The sequence below is a fragment of the Cottoperca gobio genome, chromosome 16 (assembly GCF_900634415.1).
Source record: "Cottoperca gobio chromosome 16, fCotGob3.1, whole genome shotgun sequence".
Classification (NCBI taxonomy): Eukaryota; Metazoa; Chordata; class Actinopteri; order Perciformes; family Bovichtidae; genus Cottoperca; species Cottoperca gobio.
This window is the reverse complement of record NC_041370.1, coordinates 7,590,266-7,617,611: the sequence shown is the minus strand read 5'-3', so window position 1 is coordinate 7,617,611 and position 27,346 is coordinate 7,590,266. Positions and strand designations below refer to the sequence as shown.

The 27,346-nt window shown below is 41.6% G+C and overlaps 1 protein-coding gene across 1 annotated transcript in view; it reads left to right on the top strand.

Moving 5' to 3' along the window:
- The window catches only part of LOC115021006 (serum response factor-binding protein 1-like), a 35,082-nt gene extending 9,693 nt beyond the window's left edge, over window positions 1-25,389 (top strand). Inside the window, exons 2-3 of the mRNA XM_029451118.1 lie at window positions 22,326-22,636; window positions 25,378-25,389. Coding sequence (XP_029306978.1) covers window positions 22,326-22,636; window positions 25,378-25,389 — 323 coding nt within the window. The remainder of the gene's footprint in view (window positions 1-22,325; window positions 22,637-25,377) is intronic.
- The last annotated feature ends 1,957 nt before the right edge of the window (window positions 25,390-27,346 follow it).

The following is a 27,346-nucleotide window of genomic DNA, read 5'->3' as shown; positions in this document are numbered from 1 at the left end:
TTATTGTTTGGGGAGAAAGCAATCGACGAAATTAACATAGCTCCTCTCTCCAATGTCAAATGTGACAGATCAGCTGTTCGTTTACGCCAAAGCCAGTTTTCCACACTGCAACTGGACGAGTCGACTGACATCGGGAATGAGGCAAATCTGCTGTGTTTTGTAACGTACATTTATGCTACATTTAATAATTAACTTGTGTTTATTGTTAAATCCCTGTTAAACTTGGACCTGCAACCATAGTGTTACTGTATTTTATTTTTGAAAATCCACAGCGGAAGTTTGTGTCGTACTAAATGTGGTGCATTTTGTGTATCTTGCTGAGGGTCAGTTCACTCTGACACTCAGTAATAAATGTAGACTACGTTTCATTTGATGTGTACAATCTATCAGCATTTACCGTTTTTAGGAAAAATATACTTAAATAAACCCACGAAGTCAGGATCAAAATCAAATAAGAGTTTTAATCAATATTCTTGCAAGAAGGAGCAGAGTTATACATACAAAGGATGTACAAACTCACGCACGTAAGCTTGTAAGACTGCCGTGTGCTGCTCAGAGGAGTGAATCCTCTGCTGCGGTATTTATACTAAATTCAAAAGTCAGGAAGTAGTTCAGATCAGATCTTTTGTATACACAACATGGTGGTTTGCAGGAGAGACAGATGGTCTTCTTATCTGGATGCATATGAACGAAATGCTTGTAGAATCCGTAGTTGTATTTGTATTGTTGATTTAATGTGTGAAGGAGCGACATAGAGAAGGTCACATAAAGCTCATTATTAGGCTGCCATTTGTAATATATTGTTGGAGTGGTAAGCAGGCCTATTGTTTTTGGATATTTGGGGAGTCAGGTGGTCCGTGAGTGTTTTTTTATTGGTTAAGTGGTCCTTGGTCTGAAAAAGTTTGAGAAACACTGCTCTAGCCGGATCTGTAGCTGTACTGTGATTAAGTGGTTTTCTTCTACCATTTAGTAGAATTGTTGAAAAATGGCTAAATATCATTGTTGTTTAATGACACAAGTTAATACTGTGAATTGTAAGATCACAGAATAATATTTGGGATATATTTGAATGTGAATAAAGATCATCATTCAACATGAACAGAAGGTAGAATAACTGTTATGTGTCAAAGCAGGACTTTAGTTACGCTGTAGCCTTTATAAAGTAACATACTTTTTTAGTTCTTTTTTTTTTTTATAATTCATTCAATTAATTTGTAATCTTTCTGGGCTGTTAGATATCTGACTTGGGAATTAAATTCTGTGTTCGTTTTAAATTGCTCTATTACCATTTTTACAGTAAATAGATTATGTTGGCTTTGCCTCGATTTCAGATGTAGATTTGAGCAGATTTGTTACCTGAGAGTTTCACTAGAATGGAGATGTTAACTATATTCGTCTGCGTGCCCGCGTGCATGCAAACGTGTTTGTGGCTCCGTGTGTATATTTGTGCCATTGTGTGTAATAATTTGTGTGTAGTGATGCTTTGTGTCTCCACTCAAAGGAACTCATAAAGGTTAGCAGGCTCACTCAACCGCTGATGGTAAATTTAGCCTCCTTTTCACACACAGTCCTACACACGACTCGACTCTGACCATATCCAGGCATGTTATGAGATGCACCATTATTTGAAGGTATTAACAATCAGATTTGAACAAAAGGTCGTTGTGATGTTTTTTTGCAAAATAATTCAAATGTTGTGTGTAAGAAGTGTTAATTTTAATATTGGATGTCTTGTGTTTAAGTTTGATGAAAGTCCACGATCCAGAGTAGTGATGATTTGTTCTGGATGGGCTTGAATGTAATAGAATAACAGAGTGAGAGACTCTGTTGTGATTAACGACACTGTCGATCAGGTAGGAATGGAGGGTGACGAGAAGAGCTTGTTGGGTGCCAAAACCACACTTTTAATTTAGAGTTCTCACTTCACTCTCACGTTTAAATTTGGAAATTGCAAACCCCACTCAAAGAGCTTTCAATATTCACTCGTGCCATTTAAGAACAGAAGGTAATGAGTGCTCCCATCCAAAGGAGCATGGCACGAAAAGAGGCCATTTCTTTTGGCATTGCAATATTTGTATTGTTATCCAGAGGAGAATGGTTAACCCACTGCTCCTATTGTTCAAATGTTTGAAGCTGTATTAGTAAAGCCTCTCACAGCACCTTGTGCATCTCTTTCGTGAGAGGTCTGAAGTTACATCTAATGAGCTTCTGTGGTATTTTCTCCTCGCACTATTTGCACACACAATCTTTGTGCAAAGCACATTACTAACAATTTCTAACTGCTCTCAGCTCTGGCACACGCTGACATTACTTATGGGTGAAAGGTTGCCTTGCAGATATTACAATCCAAGTGGTTTGCAACCACGTCATGACCCGCAGGTTCTGCAGCCTGGCTTTATGTAACACATGCAATGTAGTGGGAATTTAACATATGACAGAACGACTGTACGCGAGGTTGCTTTTCTTTCACGGGATATAATATGTTTGTACTCAAAATGCTCAGAGAATACTCCACGTGGCACATGCTGTACTTCAAATGAGAATGTTAGATTTGTAGCATAAATAAGTTATACATGGTGTAAAATGTCAAACGGTGGTAATTTCAGAATGATGTCTTGTAGTGCTAACATATTGCTCAGTCAGCATTTTACACTGCTACAGCTTTAATTATTACCCCTTTACTTTAAAGTCCGAGAGAGGTCTAACACACAAGACTAGATTTAAAATAAACCCTATTACTGTGGTAATATGTGTATATTTTAGATTCTGGATCTGACACTGTAAAGAAAGGAAAACAGAGGTTTGATTTGCATTGATCTTGGACAGCGAAGTTATTCCTGGGATGTCAGTTTGTGTCCAGCTCTTGTCCGTCTGTCTATTTTCATCAGCAGTGTCTGCAGGACACTGTCACTTTAGCTCGCAGAATATATCAGTAAAGAATCTAATATCTGATATGATAACATGACTCTATTATCTGACTGGTTTAATCCAGGAAGGGGTTTGTGTCTGATCTTTCAAGTGATGTCATCACCTCACCCACCGAATAATCTCACCAAGTGGAGAAGAGACGTGGAGCTAATACACTGAAGGGAAACAGGAAGCGCTGAATGATGAATGCCAGGCTGTCCCCCCCCCCCCCCCCAAAGACAGAGCATGCACTTAGTACAAACGCAGTAATCTTCCTGCATACGCTCATTCTTGGACTGTATTTCTGTTGTAATGCAAAAGAAAGCAGGAAATAAGACAAGACGGTGTGAGCCAGTGAATATGGAGTTCCTGACTCTGCTGGGGTTTATTTCTCGAAATTTATGAGTGAATTCTTTAAACCTTTATTTATCCAGGGAAGATTTGTTGAACTTTCCCTGCCTGCTCTTTTTTTAAGCAACCCCCCCCCCCCCCCCTGCTTCTGACTCATATAGTTACACATTCAGACACTTTGAAGATGCCTCATGCAGCTGCAGTATTCCTCAGGTGATTACAGAGCAGCCATGCTGGATGTGGGGTTCAGCTGCCCGGTCGATGATTGTTGTTGAAGGACAGGAGAATATCTCACATTCATTATACCAACTAGGAAGTTTTCCAGCACACTTTAACCGGATACTCTTCCCGTCAATAGCGCACTTCCTTGCAGGGAGTGGAGAGTTTCACGCGTTCACTTAACTTGCCATGTATTTGGAGTGACGATGTGAACTAATGGCATCTGGCAGGAATGGCTGCTGTGCACGGGATGCCCGCTGCTTAGGTCTTGTTTGTGGTGAACGCTGATGTGCTTCTATTGGAGGTATATGTCCGTTCGTATTAGTGGCAGAACACGAGGCCTCAGGTTAGTTCTCAGGGAGCGGGCAGTGACATCACTTCATAGGGTCTGACATAATTCGTAACCGTAATGGGGATGAATGAATGAGTTCACAGTGACACGTGTCTGTGTTCACATAAACACACTTCAGGGGTAGATTAGTCATAAACACATACAGTGCTGAATTAATTAATTAACTTTTAAATATGCTATATATATATATCTATATATATGTATATAGATATAGATATATATATATCTATATATATATATATGAGATTTTTGGGCCTTTTTTGCCTTTATTGTAGAAAGAGGACCGATAGATTGAAAAGGGGGAAAGATAGGTATATCAACTTTAAATCACTTTCTTTGACATAACTATTAATTGATAATTCCAAGCCAATCTTTAGAAAAACAAACAAAATCACCTATCAAATGTTTTACATACTGTATATAAAGAGTTTAGTTTAATACAATTCATAACAGTGGAACAAAGATCATTGAATTGAACATCCTACATTTTCCATACGGTGATCTATAGTGATAGATATATCATTATTTTTAATATCGTGTCATTGATTGCAACCATATTTCCCCACACTACGTTTATTGACAGAAAACCTGGCATTAACTGGACACACGCACACACACACACGCACATAAGAAGATATGTGCAAAGAAACTCTTTATTCCTCATGGTGCACATAAAAAGACCGCTGAAAGCAACATCTGGAAAGAAATGATTTGCAAGTGCAATGAAACAAACAAACATGGGGCTTTCTTTTCTCCCACTGAATATTTCCTAAGAAGATACAAATACCCTCACACTGTTTCTCTAATTAAAAATATCAGGTCATGAATTGCAGTACTTATGTAAAAGTGGCTGCAGAGGACCTCCTTCCTTCAGCTTCAGCATTTGTTATGAGCTCAACATTGAGGTTCTGCCAGCTGAATGGCTGCTCTTTACTCATTCATATAATTGTGTGTGTGTGTGTGTGTGTGTGTGTGTGTGTGTGTGTGTGTGTGTGTGTGTGTGTGTGTGTGTGTGTGTGTGTGAGAATACCTGTGTGTTTGGAAACGTCAGAGTATCTCATGGAGTTTTTTTGACTGTTTGCTTGTGAATGTGTGCTCATGTGTCAACTCCCCTAGGTGTATGTGACTGAATGCTCATTTTGTGTAGAAAATAGGAACACCTGCTCTTTCCGTACAGTAGACACACCAGATGAATCACCTGGCCCCTTATTAATTTCATCTGCTACAACAAATCTACCTCAACAATGACAGAGTGTGGATGTGGATGAAGCAGAGGAGACAAGTTAAAGAGGTTGAAGCTCAGCGTCACGAAGGCGTTCCTAATATTTCCGCCTCTAAGTATGTGTGTGTGCGTGCGTGTGTGTGTATCCTTATGCATGTGTGGTTCATGCGCCTTCCTTGTACTTGCTGAAAAGAGAGCTGTGAAGAATGAGCATGTGTGTGTGCGAAAACATATTTTTGTCTCATACACCGATGGCTCTGAAGGCCCCGTGGTTAATGGAGTTCACAAGCATGTGCACTGATGAACTTTTATAGGAAGTGACAGTGCAGTGATGGTGCGCCATGTAGTCATGAATATCTAAGAGTTGTGCAGTGGGAGCCCCCCCTGGTTCGTGTCTTTTGAAAGTTCCTGTTGTTGTGGATGTGGGTCTGTCGATCACTTCACCTCTGCTGCACCCTCCTTGTGGGCTCAGTTGCACCTCTAGGGGCTCTTCAGACTAGCAGCAGGGACTCCACCACTACTTGATGGATTAATCAACCCTGATGGTTCTTTCATGAATTCTTTCTGTTGACTAAACCATCTTGGATGAACCTTTGAATTTATAGCCTGCAAAATGACCATAATGGCTGGGTGATATTGACAAATTGGGATATCATAATATGTTTGACCTTATAGACAAATTGACAAATGGAGAAATTATTTTGATAACTAATCTTTTAAGTCATTTTTCAATCACAAATGTTAAACATTCCCTAGTTCCAGCTTCTCTCTTCTTCATCGTATTCTGTTTGTCTCATGTCACGGTACCCTTAAAGTCCATGGGTGGGCATTCTAGCAAATGATTCATCGAGAAAATAATCTGCAGATGAATTAATAATACAAATAGTTAATGGTTGAAGCCCCGATGATAACGATATCAGAATATTTAGTCATAAGGCAAAAACAGAAAGTCTTTGACGAACAAGCAAAGATTCTTTCCTTTTCTTTCCTCAAGGTTTGATCATACCTTTCAACTTTCATCACTGCTGCTTTCTAGTTTGAACGCACCTTTAAAACCTTTCACTCTTTAAAGATAATACTTAGGTTTAAACTTAGCAATGCTCAGTTAAACAAGCGATCATTAATTGCTTACCATCAAAGATAAATCAAGCAAACAGAAAAGTATATTTATGTCTCGTATTAAAAGATTGTACGAGAGAAAGAAAAAGCAGCTGACTGAATTGACATGATTATCATATTTACCAACAAAGCTGGTCAAATTGATACAAACACAAAAAGATTATAATGCTCGGTACAGCAAGACAGTCCCCACATAATGATAAGTCCAGGCACACTTTATTCAGTGTGATAAGTACATTAAATCAATTCTATCAACGTTTTCGCTCTCGGGATCAAAATGTTAGTGGAATTAATGCAATCTGCAGTGTCTGACTATGAAGAGCATGCTGAACACAGTGTGCAGCTCTTATCTGAAGCATCCTGCCAGTGAAGAAATGCTGGCTGCTCGTTCAGCTGAGAGATGGGCCAGGTGGAACAAACCATATTAGTCCTCTGGTCTTCCATCTCACTGCTGCCAAACAGATGATGGCCTGATAGATATGGCTTTCTGAATTATGATACACATATTTTTTTTAAACTGAGGCTGCAAATCAGGTGATAGTTTGTAATTATCACTATGTTACCGTGTGATTTTTTTTATGCCGTAAAAACAAATCTAAGCTGTCGGCCAGATTTTGCATTTCATTTCGTTTTTTCGGTCACAGCCCGTATTGAGTTAAAGTCTGATTTGCTAAGACAGCAGCTAATTATGCAATCAGAGATTCAGACTGACTTCTAAACAGACTCTTTGAGTGAAGGAGAGACTGCGAGGTGCAGTTCAGACATCTGCAAGTCTGAATAGAATCAAAATGTAGGAATGTTGATGCGTAATTAAACTCTAAGAAAAGCATAATTGTGATAATTGAGTAAAATAATGTTTTTGTTTTATAAAACTATTGCAACAGGAGTCATTCAAAATGGGAAACTTTGTGTTTGTGTATTGTTTTTAATTATTATCATTTTCAAACAGTGGTCAGATGTTCAGATCTTGTGTTCATTGAGGCGTTTGTCACTGCCCTATTTTTATTTCTCATAAGCTGTTACTTTTTGTGCTACTTCCGGGCGGCCCCACACACACTTTTTGTCTGCTCACCGTTTCTGCGGCGTCATTGAAATTTACATCGATCACAGGTTGTAACCTGAGCTTCCAGACTTGTTCAGCTGTAAATAACCCCATAATAACACATTTCTTGTGTTTGTAAGGAGGCACGGTGTTGATCTTCACTATTATTCTATTATTAAAATGATATTCTTGTCAGGCAGTATTTAGATTTTGGGGTTACTAAAACTCCATTGAACCCAGACTAATGAAATTCTTTTTTTTTGTAGGTTGGCATGATGACAAAATCTGCTTACGTAAAGTACGCAGAGTCAAGAGCCGGCAAAACTGGTCAATGAAATGAATAATTAAAACATATAGTAAGGGAGGATCCTTCATCATGGCGGTCGCTGTCATTACGTTTCAGATTGATTGTTTGATGAATAGTAGGAGGGGCTCGACTCAGGATACAGTTGCACAGCTGGTTCACTAAATGTATGTGACATGCACTTTAGTTGTTGTTAAATGGCAGGTGAACGATGAGTAATGGTTGTACCGGTATTACTACTGTCACTTTTTCTACTACTTCTTCTAACTTCTGCTGCCGCATCTTATCATAATGTACTTTGATATGAAGGTACTAGTTTCTCTGGGGGTGTTTGTCTGCCAGCTGTTTGTCAGACGCTGCTGGGGCAACATGAGTTAAGGTGTTATGAGTGAAACGTTTCAGCGACAACCCTTTGGGTAATAAGACAATGACACAGTTCCTAGTCTATCTCTGGATTGAGGACAGATGACTATAATTGTTCTTTATCTCTTAGGGACATCTTGGCTCGACCCGCTTTCAATCAGCACGCCAAAGAGAAACAAAAACACGCGGGGGGTCAGGGCACGGGTAGCATGATCCTGCTTTAGGACCAAAAGAAAATATAGTATGACACGTGCAAAACAGCAATTCAACATCCGTATTGGAATACAGTATTCTGTTTACTTAAAGGGGTACAACAGGTGTGAGGGAGTTACAGCACACAAAGACTAAATGAGGACATAGCAACCACCACAGCTCAGTGTGAGGGCAACCTAGCAAACTACTAAAAGTACATTTTTTATGACTATAAAATAAAAACACTGAATGTAGCCATCATCATCACCGTTCACTATCAGGTAAAGTAAGCAACGAGCAACCTTGCCTCTGTAGATACCATAAGTAGATGGCATTGGCCAGCATGGCTCGTTGTGAATTTGGAAGTTTAGCTACAGTATTGGGTAACCAGAGCACCTCAATGCAAAATGTAATCGGGTCTATTTTCACGAATCAGTGTCACAGATATGATGAATGGATCAATGTGCGAGCACATATGGGACGTGCTTTTATCTGTGCTGCACTCAGAGAAACAGTGGGATTAGCATGCATACGTTATCAGCAGTTATGATAGGAGCTCAGTACACCAAAGCACTCTGACGCTTTAATGATAGGAGGTTTAGAATATCTGCCGCATCATAAATTCAATTACCGTAGGAGGAGATAACATATTGGCTTATATGTCGCTCTTGTCCGAGGCGATCCCAGCGTAAGTAATGGCTCAATGATTGTCGGTGAGAAGCCGAACAGAACCAGCGGTAGTTTAAACCTCTCTCTGACGTTAATATTTTTATATTATATTTATATCTTTCTCAATCTCCGCTCTGTGCTTTATGGAACCTGCAGCAACAAAGAAAGTTAAAGGTGCTTGATCTTTATTTGGGTTGTTCCATTTTATGCTACTTTAAACTTCTACTCCACTACATTGTTATTTGACAGTTCTAACTACTCGTCACTTTGCAGATTCAGATTGTCAATACAAAATATAAATCAACTAATAGATTATTATATATCGTTATAAATGGCAGTATATAAAGCATGTGAAATTAGCCCCACCGTTGCTAGCTGCGACATTGGTGATGCTTAGTGACATTAAAGCATCACTGAAATTAACTTTTTTGCATAATAAGTACTTTTACTTTAGTTACTTTAAGTATATTTTGATGCTAATACCATAGACTGTATAAAATACAGACAAAGTCTATGTGACGTCTCCCATACGTTTCTGAAGAGCCGTTGGGAAGCTTAAAGTGGGTCGCTCCGGCCGTCGCCATCTTGGCAGTGCTGACTCCACCTAACCCCTATCTAATCCAACAAAAGGTGGATCAAGTAATTATGCATAACTTTAAGCCTTAATATAAATTAAACGGGAGTTATATAAAAATTCACTCACCCGTACTGTTGTCATGAACGGGGAAATTAGCTTTAGAGACCAAAATAATGTTTAGTTCTAGGCTGTAAACATGTTTAATTCTGCTTTAAAGTTAGGCATTTTAACATGGGGGTCTATGGGTATTGACTCCTTTTTGGAGCCAACCTCAAGTGGACATTGGAGGAACTGTTTTTGGCACTTTTGAGCCCTGAAGGTTGCCGATTTGGCTAATACTCATGTAATTTTACTGAAGTAAGATTTTGAATGCAGGACTTTTACTTGTGACAGTATTTTTACACACTTAAGAAAAAGATCCAAATACTTCTTCTTCCACCACTACATGCAACTTTGGTGGGAAATGGGAGCAGATTTTGTCTCGAAATCCTGTGAAATACCAGGATCTCACTTCTCTGCAAAAAACCCTAATGGAGAATGACAAGGGAAAACACTTGGGAGATTTTTTCCTGTCTTGTGCTTTTGCTTTTTGAGAGTGCTTCAGTTTTTATGTTTCTTTGCCAAATTGTGTTTCATTGGCTGAGCTGATTGTTGTGGCCTCCAGTGCAGCTCTGCAGAAATGTTGATATTACTGAAATACATGATTGAGTATTTCCGTTGTTTCAGGGGCTTCAACTAAACTTTGGAGTGCCAGCTGGAAATAAGTGCTGTTATAATAGTTGACTTATATATTCCTGTCTTTTGCAGCAGCAGTGTTGCGGCAACTAGTTTAAATGAGCCATCAGACAGCAGCAGCGTTTTTGTAGTTGAACATAAAACAGGTTCAAAAGAATTTAAAACTGCACAAAGGTCTGTGGTATTACTAGATATATCCTTGTAAGTCCATGTGAGCTTTCTCTCTCTCTCTCTCACACACGCACACACACACACGCACACACACACACACACACACACACACACACACACACACACACACACACAATGAACTCTCTTTCTCCCCATTCATCTTTATTTTCTCCTCTCTGGCACATTGAATATCACTTCATGGTAAGGTGGAGACGTAGGCTGGGCTGCACCTCTGAATGAAGCAGCAGCAAAGAGAGATGTCCAGCGTCTAATTCCCCCCCCCCCCTCTGGTGTTTATTTATTCACACTCTGAGTGAAAGGGCCTTACAGAGCAACCTGGACAGTTTCCTGCGTAGCCTGTCAGACGGTTTAGAGCAAAATGCAGTAGAGATAAGATCTAAAGATCAAAAAGATGGTGGACTGGGGAGTTAGGGCAGAGAACATGAGAGGGAGGGAGTATGAGAGCAAAAATCACAGGGTGTGAGGGAGAGTGTGTTTCCATCCAACCAGATTCTGTGAATTATGACACATCTTTATTCATTCCTTATAAAGTTCAAATGTTGTACTTTTTATATAAAAGTTAAAGATAAAAAGTGATGTGAATGATGACTTGATTATGACATAGACTTGGCATGAACATCCCACGTTGTGTTGTTCAGTGTAGGCGTACAACAGCACAAAAGCAGCCCGGACACTCTGAAGTCTTCACATACCTGCTCACCGTGACCTGACACAAATATCGGATGCTTCTCCCATGAATGGAGTGCCTTTTTTGTTTTGTTTTTATGACCATATGCTCCTACATTATTGTGATTTTTGTTCTTGGATATGGAAAACATTGGCATAACGAATAGATTCTTAAAATGAATATTTGCAGGAAATGCCTCATGCCCACATACCTGATGGAAATACACACAAGTCACATTTGATATTTGTGACATTTTAAAAGTTTGCAAGAAAATAATTAACTTTCATAGAGACATCGCTGGAGTGAGAGAGTTCTGGTTAAAAGACGTTAGGTAAGTGAAGGAGAGATGCGAACAGAGAACGAGGGAGAGAGTGCGAGGCAAAGAGAGAGGCACAGAGAGTTGTGGGAGTAAGTGTAAGCGAGTGGGAGACTGAGAGCGAGCCAGAGAGCAGCAGAGAGGGAGACTGTGAGAGAAGGCTACTGTACAGCTATAACAGGCAAACCCAACTTTGCTATTGGCCAAAGCCTGAATGATCTCAAGCTGTTTCTATCATTCATCTCTATTTACTTGTAAGTTCAGTCCATTCAGAATCTTGGGGGGGAAATCCTAACCACATTAAACTGTAGGAGAGAAATACTGTTTTACGTGAACTCTTCCGTTTCTTTGCCACTTGCATTGATTTAACAATGAATCAAACGTTTGTACGTCTCATTTTCTCTATATATTTTCTATTTAAGCGCAATATTTCTAAGTTTCACATGAGCTGCATTCAGATGTATGCAAGTAAAAGCAAATGAATGACGGGGACATCTTGAGGTTGTTTGCGCTACTACTGGCCGCAGTTGCCAATTCCACACAAGTGATGAAGATGGATAAACACCACAGTACTAAAGACAAAAGTATAACAGATGGAGTCATTTGTATTTTATTTTTTTATTATAAGCAATCTGTTAATCCCTACATGTGTGCCTTTTGCGAAGCGTTCACATTTGGCAGGGAAATCAAGACGTGTTTAGAGAAAGGCCGCATATAAGATAAGAAGAGATCAGACTTAAAGTCAGGCAGGTACATTTGAATTTAGATTCAGAGAGGCAGAGAAAACATCACAGAGATCTAGAAATAAAAATAGTGTGAGTGTGAGAGAAGATGGAGGAGTGAGAGGGAACAGGAGAGAGGTGCATGGTAGAAATGTGATTCTAGGACAGATGATTTAGTTTTTTTAAATCTCAGATAGAGGAATATAGAGGATGAAAGGATGGAAGAGTGACAGTGTAAATACAAAAAAGGAGGGGTGGTGGAGGAGGGGAGACACAGAGATAAAAGGTTTACAGGGGGGTATAAAAGAGAGAGGCTACATCCAGGAAGAAGAAGTCAGAGAGGGAGCCAGAGAGCGAAGGGGTGGGGGGGCTGAGAAACAGATGGGAAGAAGAAGGAGGGGAGTTATGGGAAAGGGGAGGGGGGTGTTTGAGAAGAGGCTGCCAGGAGTTAGTGTCGAAAGTTGGACCTCATTGGGATTCATGGCTGGATGATGGCCACGTTGATCCCCCCTCCCCTTTACACATATCACATTTTGTTTTTTTCATTTAGAGGTCAGCTCATGTATGCAGCTAACATCTCTACAGTATATCTGCTCACTACAGGTTGTACTGTCAAGTCCATTTTAACAGAACACTCTCATGCCATATCTCATAAGTTGAATTTTTTGTCTTTGTCTCGGACAGAGGACTACTCATGGCCGTTTTAATTTTGTTCTAAAGGCTAAACCCGCACTCTGTTGCCACAGTGGAAACTGCCAATACCAAAGTTTTGATGTCAGGGAACATTTCTCCCCTGGGAAGTAATCAGAAGTCAGCAAGACTCTCTGAATGTGGGATTTCCCGATCCTGCAAGCACCAGAAGGAAATCCTGCAGCATGCGCTCCTTATGCACCAGTGGTGCAGCTGCACCTCACAGAGAGTTGAGGAGAAGCAGAGGATAGAAGACGCTTTCCGAAGCCTACAGTCTGTGGCTCTTGAACGTGCTTTCACCTAAAGTTACAGTAGATCGCCTTCAGTGTTCTGATCTGTCAAAATGACGGACAGCCTTCAGATTTTTCTGTCATTTATAAAAATAATTCAGTCAATGAAGAAAAATATTTGCCTCAATGCAACTCGACTGCAGACAGTTCGGCAGATTCGGGTATGTTCTGCTCGTAGCGGCTAATGTAGTCTCGAGATGCGAGCCTTAAAACTAGATGAGGGGCTACAGAGGTCTTGTAAACTCACTAGTTTCTAATTCCACACCCCCAGACTTTCCTGTCCTAACTGACACTGACTTAAGTGACATCACTGTAGTCAATTTATCACGTAGCTGCCTCTGTAGCCACAAATGGCGTTATTCAACTTCTGCAGTAGTACACCCCAACACCTGTAAACAGACTTTGATGTGTAACATGAGTGGACTTCCCCTTCAATAAGGCATTAATATGAACAACACACTTTTCTGACATCAGAATTGTTCCGAACCAGATAATCACGGCCACTTCAAGCAGGGGAACGGCCAGGTGTAAAGTATGCTGGAATTGAACTTCCACTTCACTCAAGCGCTCTTTTCTTTTCATTCTTCGCACAACTACTTCTGTAACCTTTTGTGTGAAACACCATGAATTCCTTTGAGGCCAGAAGTGTGCGCTGTCGTACTCTTTTGTCCGATGTGTCGTGTCTCACCCCTCTATAACAGCAGGCTTTTTTGCCCCACCTTTGAGTGTGGAGAATTTTGAGTCTGCAACCTTAAGACAGGCTCAAATGACACATCGTAGGAACTACCTCGCTCCACCGCACTCCGGCCTTCACAGCGTAGCTGCGTTAGGAATGGATCACTTCACAGCCAGTGTGGAGAGGAGGAGCGATTACAGCGACCGAGTGCTCTCTTAACGTACAAGAGCATTGTATTAGGACAAACTTGATACAATCCGAACCTGTACGAGATACGGCTGCTGTGAGTGTAAAGACACACATTCATTTCTTCGGAGTGATACATTGATGGTATATGTGGTATACCTTTTGATGTGTTTGACAATGTTGCAGAGCTTGGATTACGGCATGCATGCTCAGTGCCAACTTACGCTCACGGTGTATGTGTATATATAGTTAGAGATGGAAAGAGAAAAGGAGAGGGGGAGGGATGGAGAGACGGAAACAGAAAGAGAGAGTAAGAGAGTCAGAGGGAGGTACAAGTCAGTATTTCATGGATGGCTGTGTTGCTATGGGAACAAGATGTGGGCTCCCTATTCCCAAAAAAAAGTGTCCTCCTTCCTTCCTCCCTTCCTTCCCTCTTTCCCTCTCTCATCGCTTCATTTTTCTCTTCTTCTTCTTCACGCCGTCCACAGCATCTACACCTCTCTCCTCCTCTTTCCTTTCCCCCCAACCACATCCCACCACATGCCTCCGCTCTCTCTCTCTCTCTCTCTCTCTCTCACCCTCTCCTCTGTCATCCATCCTTTCCCCGCCCACTCATTCACCTCTCTCTCTCTCTCTGCCCATTCCCTCCTCTCCTCTGCTTCACTCTTCCCTATCTGTCCTCCCGTCTCTGTCTCTCTCTGCGTCCCTCCTTTCCCCTGTCTCTCTGATCCCTCTGTCTCTTTAACACTCACTTATATTCTATTCTTTTCTCGGTTGTCATGGCAATAGGCTGGGGGCGTGAGGGAGCGAGCGCTAGCAAGCGAGCGGGAGTGGGTGTTTCGGAAGTGACATCTCTTGGGCAGTAACCTTGTTTCCTGTGTGGTGGAGTTGGGGGCGGATTCAAGGCGCTAGCAGCGCAGCAACAGTGACGCCGTGTGGACGCTTTGGGTGAGCAATGGGGAACCCGGGACGTGCCGCGTGAGGGCTGGGTGAATGATCTGATAGGTGAGAATACTCTCTCTCCCCCTCTACCATTCTCTATCTTTCTAACACACACACACACACACACACACACGCGCACACACACGCACACACCGTTACCCCCCATCCTCCTCCTCCTCTCATCCAACATCCCTCCTTCATGGTTGAAGTGGACTCATTGTAGTAGGTGAAATTAAATGAGATCAAAGCTTTTTGCCTGTATTCATGCAGTGGTTCGACAGTATGGGAAGAGCAGTTTGTGTGTTTTTATTTTTACATATTTATTGCTCTCGGTCCACACACAGGCGACACAACACCACACTCACATGTGACACACATACGTATACAGAGAGACGCATACATCTCTTTGCATTGTAGTGGCAGCTGGTGAGTCTTCTACACTTAAGACAATACGGATAGTGATCATGATGTGTTATTTCTTTTAACCTCAGAAGCCTGATGTTTCAGCTCTAGTAGCCCTGAAGAGAGCACACAGGAGGGGAGGCACGTACAGTTATGAGAGGTAAGATAGATTGTGCTGAAGAAGAGGATAAGGTGCTGATGGTAGGTAGGCATCAGGGGATGCATACACAGGGGTGCACTGGGACTCTGACGTACAATATATTTAAGTAACAGTCAGTGTGATCTGTGGTTATACTTTAAAGCTACATTAATGAATTGTTTCGGCCACTTGGAGGCAGAAGAACTTCAACCCTTCAACATATTTTCACCCTTTAATGTTGCAAACAGTTAGCATTTATTTGGAGTTGTGTTCTAGCAAACTGTTGGATTAAATCAAATATGTATTTGTCTTTTCAGCTTTCTTTTAGTTGACACCAGCCTCTGAGAAAATATTTGGCTTTTTTAGCTGCTAAACGCTCCACCAGCTAACTCTGTCTGCCATTTGGTGCTGAGCTGGTAGTTTGCAGTTGGTTTGTCGGAGCATTTTTTGCCTGAAACACCTGCCGGCTGCTGCTGGACACGAGGTAATGTAAGCGGAATTACAAGCTGTGAAACTCAAACAATGAACCTTAAAGTAGGGATGCGCTGATCGATATTAGCTCCAATACTGACCTTTTATGAAGAGCTTCGGCTAATGGCCATGATGTGATCGATCCACACTAAATCAGTTTCTTTGTCATTGTGATGTTTCTTCTTTCTTCTGTCACTTACCTTCATTCAGTCATGGTCTGGCTTTTTACGTTTTAATGCAATAGCGATCCCTGACCTCATGTTACCTTTTAGGGGAAAAGAGAGCACTGGAATTGCATTGGTACCCTGTCATGGCAGATACTCGGAATCTGTATCAGGAGAGAGAAAATTGGATGGATGCATACCTACTAAAACGCTAAAGAGCTGCAGAGTCAGGTGATAAATCTCCGTTGGCGCGTCTCTATGAGCGACCCCTCTCACATTACACATAGACATTTGATTCATTGTTAACATAAAACATTGGTAAGCGGGTGCATAAAATTGTCAGCTTAAGAAGTGGATGAAGCCTCCCTTTGATTTCAAAGTTGACAAATGCACACGCACACGTGCAGACACATAAAGCGTGCGTGTCATGCAGGGAATACACAGCTTCATAATGTACATAGCTTGCAATTAACACAACAGTCAGATACAAAATTCCTGAAAAGTCACAGGAAGTGCATTGTGATCCAAAAGTTTGCCAAAATAATTCTCCATAAGGCCCCATTTTGATTCCCTTCTTGTTTTCAAAAATAACTAAATGTCGTTGCCCACAACTACAATTCACCAGCCGTTTTGATGCAAGGACCGACAGTGTTCAGACCTGCTTATTTAAGTTTGTTGAAATATGTGGAAACATATCTGTCCTCAGGCTTGTGTAAGATTAAGAATGGCAGCGTCATTCTGTCTGTGCTTTGGATCATCACGCTGTAATAGTGGGGGAGAGCAGTGTTCTGCTGTTTGTGAAGTGTACAATCGGTACAATACTCCACTTAGTTTTACGCTCCGGCATTAGTACGTTTCAGTTTAGAAGGAAGAGGGGAAAAAAAGATCCAGATTAACAGTTTAACATACAGATAAACCAAGCTAAAGATAAAACAAGATAAGATACTCCCACATGTTCTGATTGACTGTGTCCTACAGCAGATATATGTAATGTGGAAGATTCATAAATCTGAAGGAATTCCCTCAATGTGTTCCCGAGGTATGGCGTTCACAAGGATGTGGTGGTACGGGTGTCAGGTCACGTTGACCTTTGAATTTTGACCCCCAAAATCTAATCAGTTCATCCTTGAGTCCATGGGAACGACAACATACGGACAGCGTACGAACGGACGTATGGACAACCCGAAAACATAAAGCCCTCGTCTGTCGCCGGCGCGGAGGCATAAACGCAAACTAGCCTTTATAATATGATCATTAAAATGACATTAAGTAATAATGTAATATTGCCGTTAACTGCAGCAACCACAGATGCAACTTATGTCCTACTTAAGTGTGACACCCCGCCTCCACCTCCACCAGTACCCCTGAGTGATGGTCGCCTGTAATTGGCACAAATAAAGGCAATTTTTCACAATTAGAATACCTAATTAAAGCAGAGATCCAACAGAAACGTCCTGGGTAGAGGCAGTGTCATGATGACAAATGCTGTAATAGCTCTGTTGCTGTCATTTTCAAAGCTGAACAATTGGGTCGCTGGTTGATTGCTTGTTCCAGCGTACAGCACTTCATCTTTGAGCTATTTGGGGAGTAGCTGTGGTGGGAGGTGGAGAGATTGGGAGCACTTTGAATTGCTCAGGCTTGGTATTGAGTTTGGAAGCCAGAGGTATCGCCACCCTGTGAGGGTAATCGTTAAGTAATTTGCTATTGATCAACAAGCCTATCAACCCCCCGCAGATATATTTAGGTCATTTTGTGCTATGGAGCACAAAATTATTATGATTACCTTGTTTAATGAAGCAAAGCTGATTTATGAATGAATATTGTAATTCTTTATTGTGCTGCATGCTTCATGCCAATCCACTACCATGGTCACAACTAATGTAGGTCTAACGAGCTGGAGGTTCTCCGTCGCAGCTATAGCAGAAGTTGAGGGCCATGACCAATGTGCTTGTTCAGCGAGAAGCCTCGTACTTCTGGGCCTCTGTGACCCCGCTGCTGACACTTGACATCCCCCCTTGACTCAGCACTGACAGCAGCCTACTGTACTGCACATATGCACCACTCTGACTCATAGCCTGTCAAAGTCCAGCACTGCATCTTTTTCTTAATACTCTCCATATATTCATACTTGGCACAAAAAATAAAACCCCTAGTTGTTTTCAGTTGGTGTGTTTTCCAGTGATTCCGTTCGAAGGCGATAATATGTGATACTGGTGTAGCTGAGGTCACAGTAATGACGTGCAGTGCGCGGTTGCTTTCTTGCCTATAAAGTAAGATGCTCTGGTTTGCCATGCTTGCAGGAGTACCTTATCTGCCCGGGCGGCCCGGGGGATATTGCAAGCTTATTTTTTTAGCGCTGTTTGGAGCTCAGCGATGTGTATATAAATCAACATTAGGTCTGTCGGTTTCCAGTAATGAAACGTTGACTAAGGCTGACCAGTCATCCGATTGGTGCATGGGACTCTTCTTTGTAAACTGCTAAGGATGGCAGAGAAAAGCAAAAGAGCCCACGGAGAGGGAAGGGGAAGAGAGGAACAAAGGCAGGGCAAGGAAATACAGGAGCCGACCGTTAGAGAGTGAATGAAGGATGGAAGTGAGGTGGAGGAAGATGAGCGAAGAAAGAGGCATCTCAGCATTTCTGCTGTGCCAAATCATTACTGTAAAGAATATGTGTACCCCGTACGTACGAACGGACAGACAGAAGAATGAGTTCCTGCTCATTGAAATTCTGTCCACCGCGCTTCACAGGCCCTTAATAGGCAGCCTCGGGGGGTGGAGAGGTAGGCCTACAGTAGAGTAGTGCAGATTGGGCTGTGGATGACTCACGCTGCTATCCTCCAGTGAATTATCTCAGCATCATGAATTTGCTCTGCACACTCACAAAGTTTGGATTCAAGGGCTTAGGCGCTTTTTTTTTTTTGGAGAAAAGGGATAGCATGCCACACAATGCTTTATCTGAAGCCCTGTGATAATGACCAACGATTCACAGTGCACTTACTCTGCATCTATTGCATCTGCTTCTACAGTTTGGCGTTACTCACAAATAGAGCATTTTTAGTTTGAAGCTAGCTACAACACTTTTAGTATTTCCTTTTTGCAACGAAAATATTTTTACCATAGAGGCTTTGAAGATGACATTTCCCAACATCCCGCTGTGCAACACAACAGCTTAGAGCATATTAATAGAGTGTAAAGCCTTGTATCTTTTTAAAACGCTTTTCCAGCTGTTTATCCGTGGTCATGACAAAAATCATCCATTCCAGTCGTAATCGTGACAACATATCGCACAACGCTCAACAATATGTATTTTCTTTTTGTTGTTGTCAGTATCCTGGTTCACCCCGCGACTACAAAGATAATCATCAAATAAAATCTGCCAGTGTTGCTTCCATAAGCATCACTTGAACTTTTCCAGGAAAGAAATACACCCTCATGTATGAAAGTTTTTATTTATTTATTTACATAGAAAGGGTAAAACTGACACTTATATAAAATACTGTGGGCTGTTGGGATTAGAGCTACAACAATTAATCAATGAATTAGTCGATTGGATGAAAATGAATCAGCAACTGTTTTGATAATCAATTCATCGTCTGAGTCGCTTTTCAGGCAAAATGCCAAACATTAGATGGTACCAGGTTCTCAAATGTGAGAATGAGCAGCTGTTTAGGGTCTTATATTATAGTAAAGTAAATATATTTGGGTTTTGGACCTCTGGTCAAACAAAACAAGATCTTTGATGACATGACCAAATGATACATTTAGAAAATAAATTGCTCGATTAATTAATAATAGAAATAATTTAGTTGCAGCCCTAGAAAACCCTGAAATTAAAGTGTTCTACAGGGGGGTCGGGGGCGGAAATAAAGCAGATTTTAAAAAACAATTAGCCGACTGCCAGGAATTCCATACAGGCTATTTTGTCATCTTACATGCTTCAGTCTTTCCCACTTGAATATTCATTGCTCTCTCTTTTAAAAATGATCACAAAGGCAGAAGGGAGTCCATCTATCGTGACCCTCAAATACACTCTCATATCTGAGGCCCATATTCATAGCCTCAAGTTCTGTCCACCTTAATAATTCATGGTTACATCATAATATTTTTTTTCCAACAACAACAAAAAAAGATATATCTGTGTATACGAGAGTGATTATCCCAACTCAGAAAAAACATCATTCATTAGTTTTTATCTGTTCGTCTGCCCTTAAGCAAGACACCAAACCTCTCCTTCATCAGTGAGATGAAAACTGTGTGACCGTGTGTGTGTGTGTGTGTGTGTGTGTGTGTGTGTGTTGTGTGTGTTAAAAAAAAATAAAATACAAATCATGAACCTGCTCTCCCACGCTCACTCCTCTCATTTATTGAATCTCCCATATTAATTAGCCGTGCTTGTTTAGGAGCTCATCTATATTTCAGCGGCTCGATTCATAATTCAAAAAGGAACTTGCGAGATCAACTGAGTTGTTATTTTTTGCAACAATTAGAAGTTTTCCTGTTGTGTGGTCTTCCGCTCCGGCTGAGGACGAAGGGGGAAATGCACTGTAGCCGTCAACTGCCTGGAAGAATCTTGAGAAGTGATGATGCCGTTAAAATAATCAGTTATGACATGCGTAGTGTTGCATTGTGGGACACAGGTGACTGGTTTCTGGCTTACTTTCAAAGGATGAGAGTGCAGAGAGCGCGGTCAGTCACCTTGTCAAAACAGAGGGGTCAAATAGATATCAGGTTTCTCTCTCCTTGTCTTCTTGTGTGTGTGTGTGTGTGAGTGTGTGTGTGTTCTGCCACTCTGCAGATGTTGTAGTATGAATGTGGCTTTTCCTTGGTGCAGGAGGTGTGAGCCACTGGGGGGGACATTACTTTAATACTTTTAATCACATTTATCATATTGTTTTAACTTGTCTTCAGTGCAAATGAGCTCATGCATCTGTGGCCCAGAGCATGTCATCTGATGCCAGTGGAGTGGTGATTTGTCATCTTTTTTATTTTGCATAAAAAAGTGTTAAACAAGTCAACCGTGTTCCACTGGACTGTTTCTAAAATAGTGGAGAGTCTTTTGAATTCCAGCATCAGACAGGATAATGAGAGAACCCGCCTCAAGACGTCTGCTTTTGTATTCATAGCTGAAAACTATAAAAAATATGCTCTGAAGCTGATGCCTGAGATGCTGCTGTCGTCTTTCGCTTCGTGGAAAGTAAATAGAAATATATATAAAGCTTAAACAAGATACTAACTAAGGTGTCTTAAGAGGAAGGAGGAAATGCAAGGTCAATATTAGAACAACAGATGCATCAAGAGAGGCCATTAAGATGTCAAACAAGAGAGAACGAGCATTTGAACCTACAAGTGCACAGAAATACTGTTAGTATGAATTCAATTGTTTGATGATGATGAAAGCTCGGCATGTGCGGCTGGTATTACTCTGTGCCTGTGTTTCCTTAAGTTAAAACATAAGTTAAAGCTGTGCAGAAAGGCCAGAAGAATTGGACAGCAGAGAAGAAAGAAAAAGACAAAGTGCCTCATTTATCAAAGGTTCCTTAGCCACACATTTTTCATTTAAGACGAAGTGAAACAGCTACTCCGGGAGAAGAAAATCCATATTAATGTGATCAATTTCTTAATTATCTGAGGCACAGAGCCCTCAGATATCATTTTAATTATTTCCCGACATCTTCTTGATTGATCCTCGGAATAAGGATAACGTTAAGATTAATTGTGTACCCCTACCGAGGAGATTATAGTTTTAGTTTCTCTGTCTGTCTGTCAGCAGGATGTCTCGGGAACCTCGAAAAAAGATTTCTGTTGAATTTGTGGCACAGAACAGCCGCGAGCCGACGCACAGATGATTAGATTTTAGTGGTGAGCTGCGATCTCGGACTTCAATTAGACCAATTGTCATTCTAGCTGCGACTTCACCACTAACAGAGATAGAAAGTTGATTTTCATATTCAAAGTGTCACTATCAGGTCCTTTCTTCTTATTAATGAAACTCAAAGAAAGAAAGAATCTGGAGTGTTTCCAAAAATATATTTTCCACAGCCTAGTGACACTTTGGTGTTAGTCATGAGAACTGCCCTGTTCTGTTCTTTCGTTTTGTTTCTGTTTGTGTAAATGGGATTGAGGGTTAGGGGCGCGGGGGGAGGCTCGCTGTTTCATCTCAAGTTAAGCTCTATATTAAGATGACTTTCCTTATTATTTAACACCTCATCAGGTTTGTCCTGCTTAGTCTTCTTATAACTAATGACCTCTTTCAAGCTGACCTATCAAAAGCACTCTAATGATACCTGACACTGACCATTATGAGGACTGACATGTGTCACGGCATCACAGTCCTCCTACCGATGATCCTAACTGACCTTCTCTTTCCTCCCTCTCTCTCCTCTTCTCCCCCCTCCTCCCCCCTGTCTCCCGTACAGATGCAAGGTGTGCCGTCCCCCCCTCCTATCATCATCACCCTCATCGCACCCAAGCCCACTCCTTCCACGCTCCCTCCTACGATCGTCCCGCTCACGAACGTCCCTCCTACGACCGTCCCTCCTTCAACCGTCCTTCCTTCGACCGTCCCTCCTTCGACCGTCCCTCCTTCGACCGTCCCTCGTACAACCTTCCCTCGCACGAGCGCCCCATCTATGAGCGCCCCTCACACGACCGTCCACCCCAAGACCGCAGGAACCCCCATCTCGGTGTGAACCCCGGAAATCAGATCTACATGTTGGACCAGGAGGAGGTATTGCACTGCACACACCAGGAACACACTGATACTGGTTTTGCACCAGTTATAAAAAAAAAGAGGGAATTAGTTTTAGATACTCTCAAAACAAAAACAGGATTCATCAAGTTCTTAGTCCATAAAATGATTTTAAACCTGCATTAATGTTTTTTTTGTGTCTTTGGAGTCATGTTTCTGGCCACAAGACAACGTCTAAAATATTCTCCTTTTACCTCTGTTTTGGTTTTTTACCCAATCATGAGGAAATATGTTATTGTTCATATTAAAATATTGATTGGTGCAAGCTTTTAAATAACATTTTACTGGGTCTCCTCCATATTTCTTATTAGCAAAAAAAACAAGATAAAAAGATTTGATAAAACTGTTTTCTTACCCAAATCCTAGTTAAAGCATTTATAGGTCCTAGAGGTATTTATGGATCAGTGTGTGGGGTGTGTCCCGACACACAGGGTGCCCTACCTTAGTTTTGAGGCAGACTTTATTGGCATTGAGTGTAGTGAGAGCATCTCCGACCAGTGTAGGTCTAAATGTGTTGTTTCTGTGTTCAGTTATTAATTAAAAAAAAAGATTATGGATAGCAGATATAAAGTGCTTCAGAGTCAACTTTCCCCTTAATAGCTTTATATAAATATAACTTACTGCATATTTGCTCACTTATTAGACAGCACATTAAAGTGCCAGTTAAAGCATTCACATACATGTGGCTGGATGAAAGCAGTGTTCTCTTTCAGCCTGTATTTATCTAGGGGATGATTTAGCAGGAGTTCTGTTTTTCAGCTGTTTTAACACATTTCACAGCTGGAGAGCTTCACAGTGAAACCTTGATCTGCTGTTAAACCAGCAGAATATAAATGAGGAACAGCTCTTTCTGAATTATTTTATTTTGTCTTCTTCCCCAGTTGATTTTTCAAATGACTTGAAAATGGACAAAGCAGGATCTTACTTTTGATCAATTTGACTAAGTTTGTGTATGAATGCCTCTAACACAGTGTGTTACTGAACCTGCTGCTGGTTGTGAGTACAAGCTCATCTTGCTCTGCAGGCCAGGAGAGGGCGCTGTTCTCTGCTTTGCATCAAACCATTTCCACACATTAAGTAACACAGAGCTGATTCATAAACCCACTTATAAAATCCATAGGTCACCTTCCTAAAGGAGCAGGTCTGTTATGAGACCATATAAACGCTGATACATTGTAAGTTGCTTTAAAGCCTTAAACTCTGGCACAACGGGGTAACTGCATGTCTTGGCATGTGAAAATTACAGTTTCAATGTTACCTTTATTGTACTTTAGAGTTATCTGCTTCACCTGTTTGAAGTAGTTGATTACTATGTTCATTATATATTATACAGTATGTATTTATGTACAGCGTTGATTTAAGCCCTGTACGGAGTCAAATTCCTATGTTCAGCTATGTTGGCGAGTCAATAAAGTAATGAATTTTCATGTGGCCGGACAAAAGCACACGGGTGGCGACTTTACTGTAGTGGTGTGCACGGCTGCCAATATTATTTCAACTTGTCATCACTCGAGGAATAGAGCGCGCTGTGATCCCGATAAGAGACCTATACTGCTCCGAGGGATTGAATGGAGAACCCAGTTTCAATTAATCAGAGCCCTATCCCTGTCTAATTGTGCCAATAAGGCAGCAGCTGTGAATGGATCAGAGGCAGGACTGACGTGCTGATGCCCGTCACCTCGACAGCGAGAAGCGTTAAATATTCATGCTGTCACTCACCTCATGCAGAGCTGGTGTCTCTGTCTTACACGCCTACACACACACACAGACACACAAAGACCACACACACACACACACACACACACACACACACACACACACACACACACACTTGCCCTTCAATTTCCTTCCAATTTGTTTTAGATGGCTTCAGTGGCTCGGCAAAAGAATAGCAATCATACTGTACGTTTCCATAGTGCACATGTGGAGAATCGGTGTTGGACCTTGTTCTCCCCCCCCCCCCCCCCACCATTGTTGCTGCTTCCTGCACATTTTGATAAACCTTTTGATATCACCTCTCTGACTATCTGTTTGTTTATATGCTCGGCATCTGAGGTCAGCATCACCTGTCGCAAGTCCCCTGCTCTCTCTCTTGTACTCTGCCTCCTCCTGGCTCAATCCTGGCTTTAATGTCCTCCATCGATCCATCACCCTTACCTTTCTTCTCCTCCTGCTCTCTCTCTCTCTCCTCTCTCCTCTCTCTCATGCTCTCTCCTCTCTCTCTCTCTCTCTCTGTCTCTCTCTCTCAGCCTCCTTTTTATATAATCCATCTGTGGTTTCCGTCTCCTCTCCCTCCTCTCCCACTCTTCCTATCTCACTCCCTCCCTCCTTCTGTCTCCATATTCATTTTACCACACGTCTTTAACCTTCCTCCACTCTCCATCTTTCTTTCCCTCCCCTCCATCTCTCCCCTCACAGTTTCTTCTCTCATTTCTGCCCTCACTCTTTCACCTCATCCACTCCCTCCCCTTCCTCCCACCCTCTCTCCTTCTGGGGTGACTGGTTGGAGTCTTTGGCTCTCCCACAGGCCACCTGTCTATATGCTCCTCGCAGCTCCATTCACTTGCTTTTATGTTGTTGTTTTTTTATGAATGATGGCTATCATAAAGACGCAGAAGAGACGTCCTCCTGGAGAGCTGAGGTGTCGCTTCGGGGAACATTTCTGTTGTTTTTTGAAATGTGTCACTTTGTAAATTTCCGTTAATCGTGTGCCTGTGTAGCTTCTGCTGTGATGGGTTCGTTGAACTGCTTCCCAGTGATGGAGTGGAGGCACTTCATAAGGGGTAGAATGGGATAACACCCTCACTGACATGGTTCATTATAATTGCCATGGATAATAGACACGCTGACAAGATGTGTTGTCTGAGTGGCACGTTTTGACACTGTGCATCCAGGGCGCAAAAAACACACTCGAAAGTTCAAGAAACGCCTGTGAAATTAAAAAAACGACGAGGCAAACATGCTGCCTATAATTACAGTGCCTTCTTTTTGTCATTCTGTACTCAGAAGTGAACTTGAATTTTAATGCTATCTCTCTTGCGCTTCTCTACTGGTTGTGATTGGCAGAGAAATCTTTCCCAATGCAGTCCAAGCAAGAAAAATGGAAATGTGTCACTTGAAAAACAAGCGAGCAGGCAGACAAAATGTCACTTAGTGTTACTCTGTCTGTGTGATCACATATTAGGATTAGAAGAAAATATTTTTGTGGTACAAATGGATGCAGTACAACACCTCCAAATTAGCATAGAGTTGAATCAACACTTCTAGGATGCAGTCATAACAGAAATGTAACAGTGTAGGCTTCAGAAAGGTACTCGTTTATGCAGAGATCATGAATTAGATTGCATGTTATCGTGCAGCTGTGTTTTTCTTTTTTGGCCACCCCTAGAGCTACAAATGGTACACTCTACCATGTGTCATTGCATATTAACATTTACTATTCAGTCTTTCGCCATTTGTGTTTGAGCATTATACATTGTGGCTGCCGCAGAAGAAGAGGAAGAGAAGCTTTAAGTAGAACTGAAGCACTTTGGTTATTGATTTATTTGCACAAATCAAAGCAGAAATGCCAAACATGTGAGCATCTCCTGCTTCTCTTTGTGTTTTGTGATACATTTTAAACTTATTCATAGATTGACTGATTATAGTTTGGCTTTGGACCTCTAATGTAATAACTGGTTCATATTTCACTGATTTTGACATCTAACACGTTAAACATGCTGGTTATGGACCTCCTCACTAAATGGACCACTTGGGGAAAAAATCTGGGTTGGAAAAATCAATGCATGCAATTATGAGAATATTTCTTTTTTCTGCCGCTGCCATTTCTTTGACTTTTTAAATAATCTTTGAGATATGAGAATTCACTCCCATTTTCCTCACTGCTGAATCTCTCTGCAGGCTGCTCTGCCTCTTTCTGTCCTGTAGGGGAGCGAGAGGGCTGGCAGTGATCGCTGCCTGCTTTCCTCTCCTCCTCCTCCTCCTCCTCCTCCTCCCTCCTCCTCCTCCTCTCGTCTCACTTTAATCTGAGGTGACAGAGTTCCATATACCACCGCCACGCACCAGTGCCCTGTCCCCCAAGCTGCGATAACCCAAACTGTGCCAGTGTTACAAAAGAAAAAAACTGACTTGGGGCACAAGCCTTGGGAATACCCACACTATAACACTGCAACACTATAACACAGTGAGAAGTAGATGTAGTACTATAGCAAATAAAAGTAATAGAAGTGTGAGTACATTTTCCTCTTTAGGTAAAAGCCCTGTGCATGTTGGAGGTCCCATTTGCGGCTTTTTGATACTGAATTTGAAGCATTAGTGCGTGAGCCGGATCGCAAACAAGCTCAGCACCTCGGTGGCTTTACCCTGTAGCTACTGTTGTCACAGTGCATGAAGAGTGACTCCGAGGTGGATAGTATGTTTGCTTACGACCCTGGGAGAGACACATTCAGGTGGTTGTCGTGTGGGAGTTGGAGGGATTAATTGTGTAATAAATGTAGGTGACTTCTCAGAAGAGAGGAGAAAGGTTGGAATGTTTTAGTAAGATGGCTGACCTGAACCCCTGAGGCGATGTTAACAAAAGAAATGTGGTATTTGAGTAGCTATTACATGCCATTTTGAAATAAAAACATTTTTCAAAAGGTCATCTGTACATACATGGGTTTAAATGGCTTTTTGTCTCGTGCGTTTTGA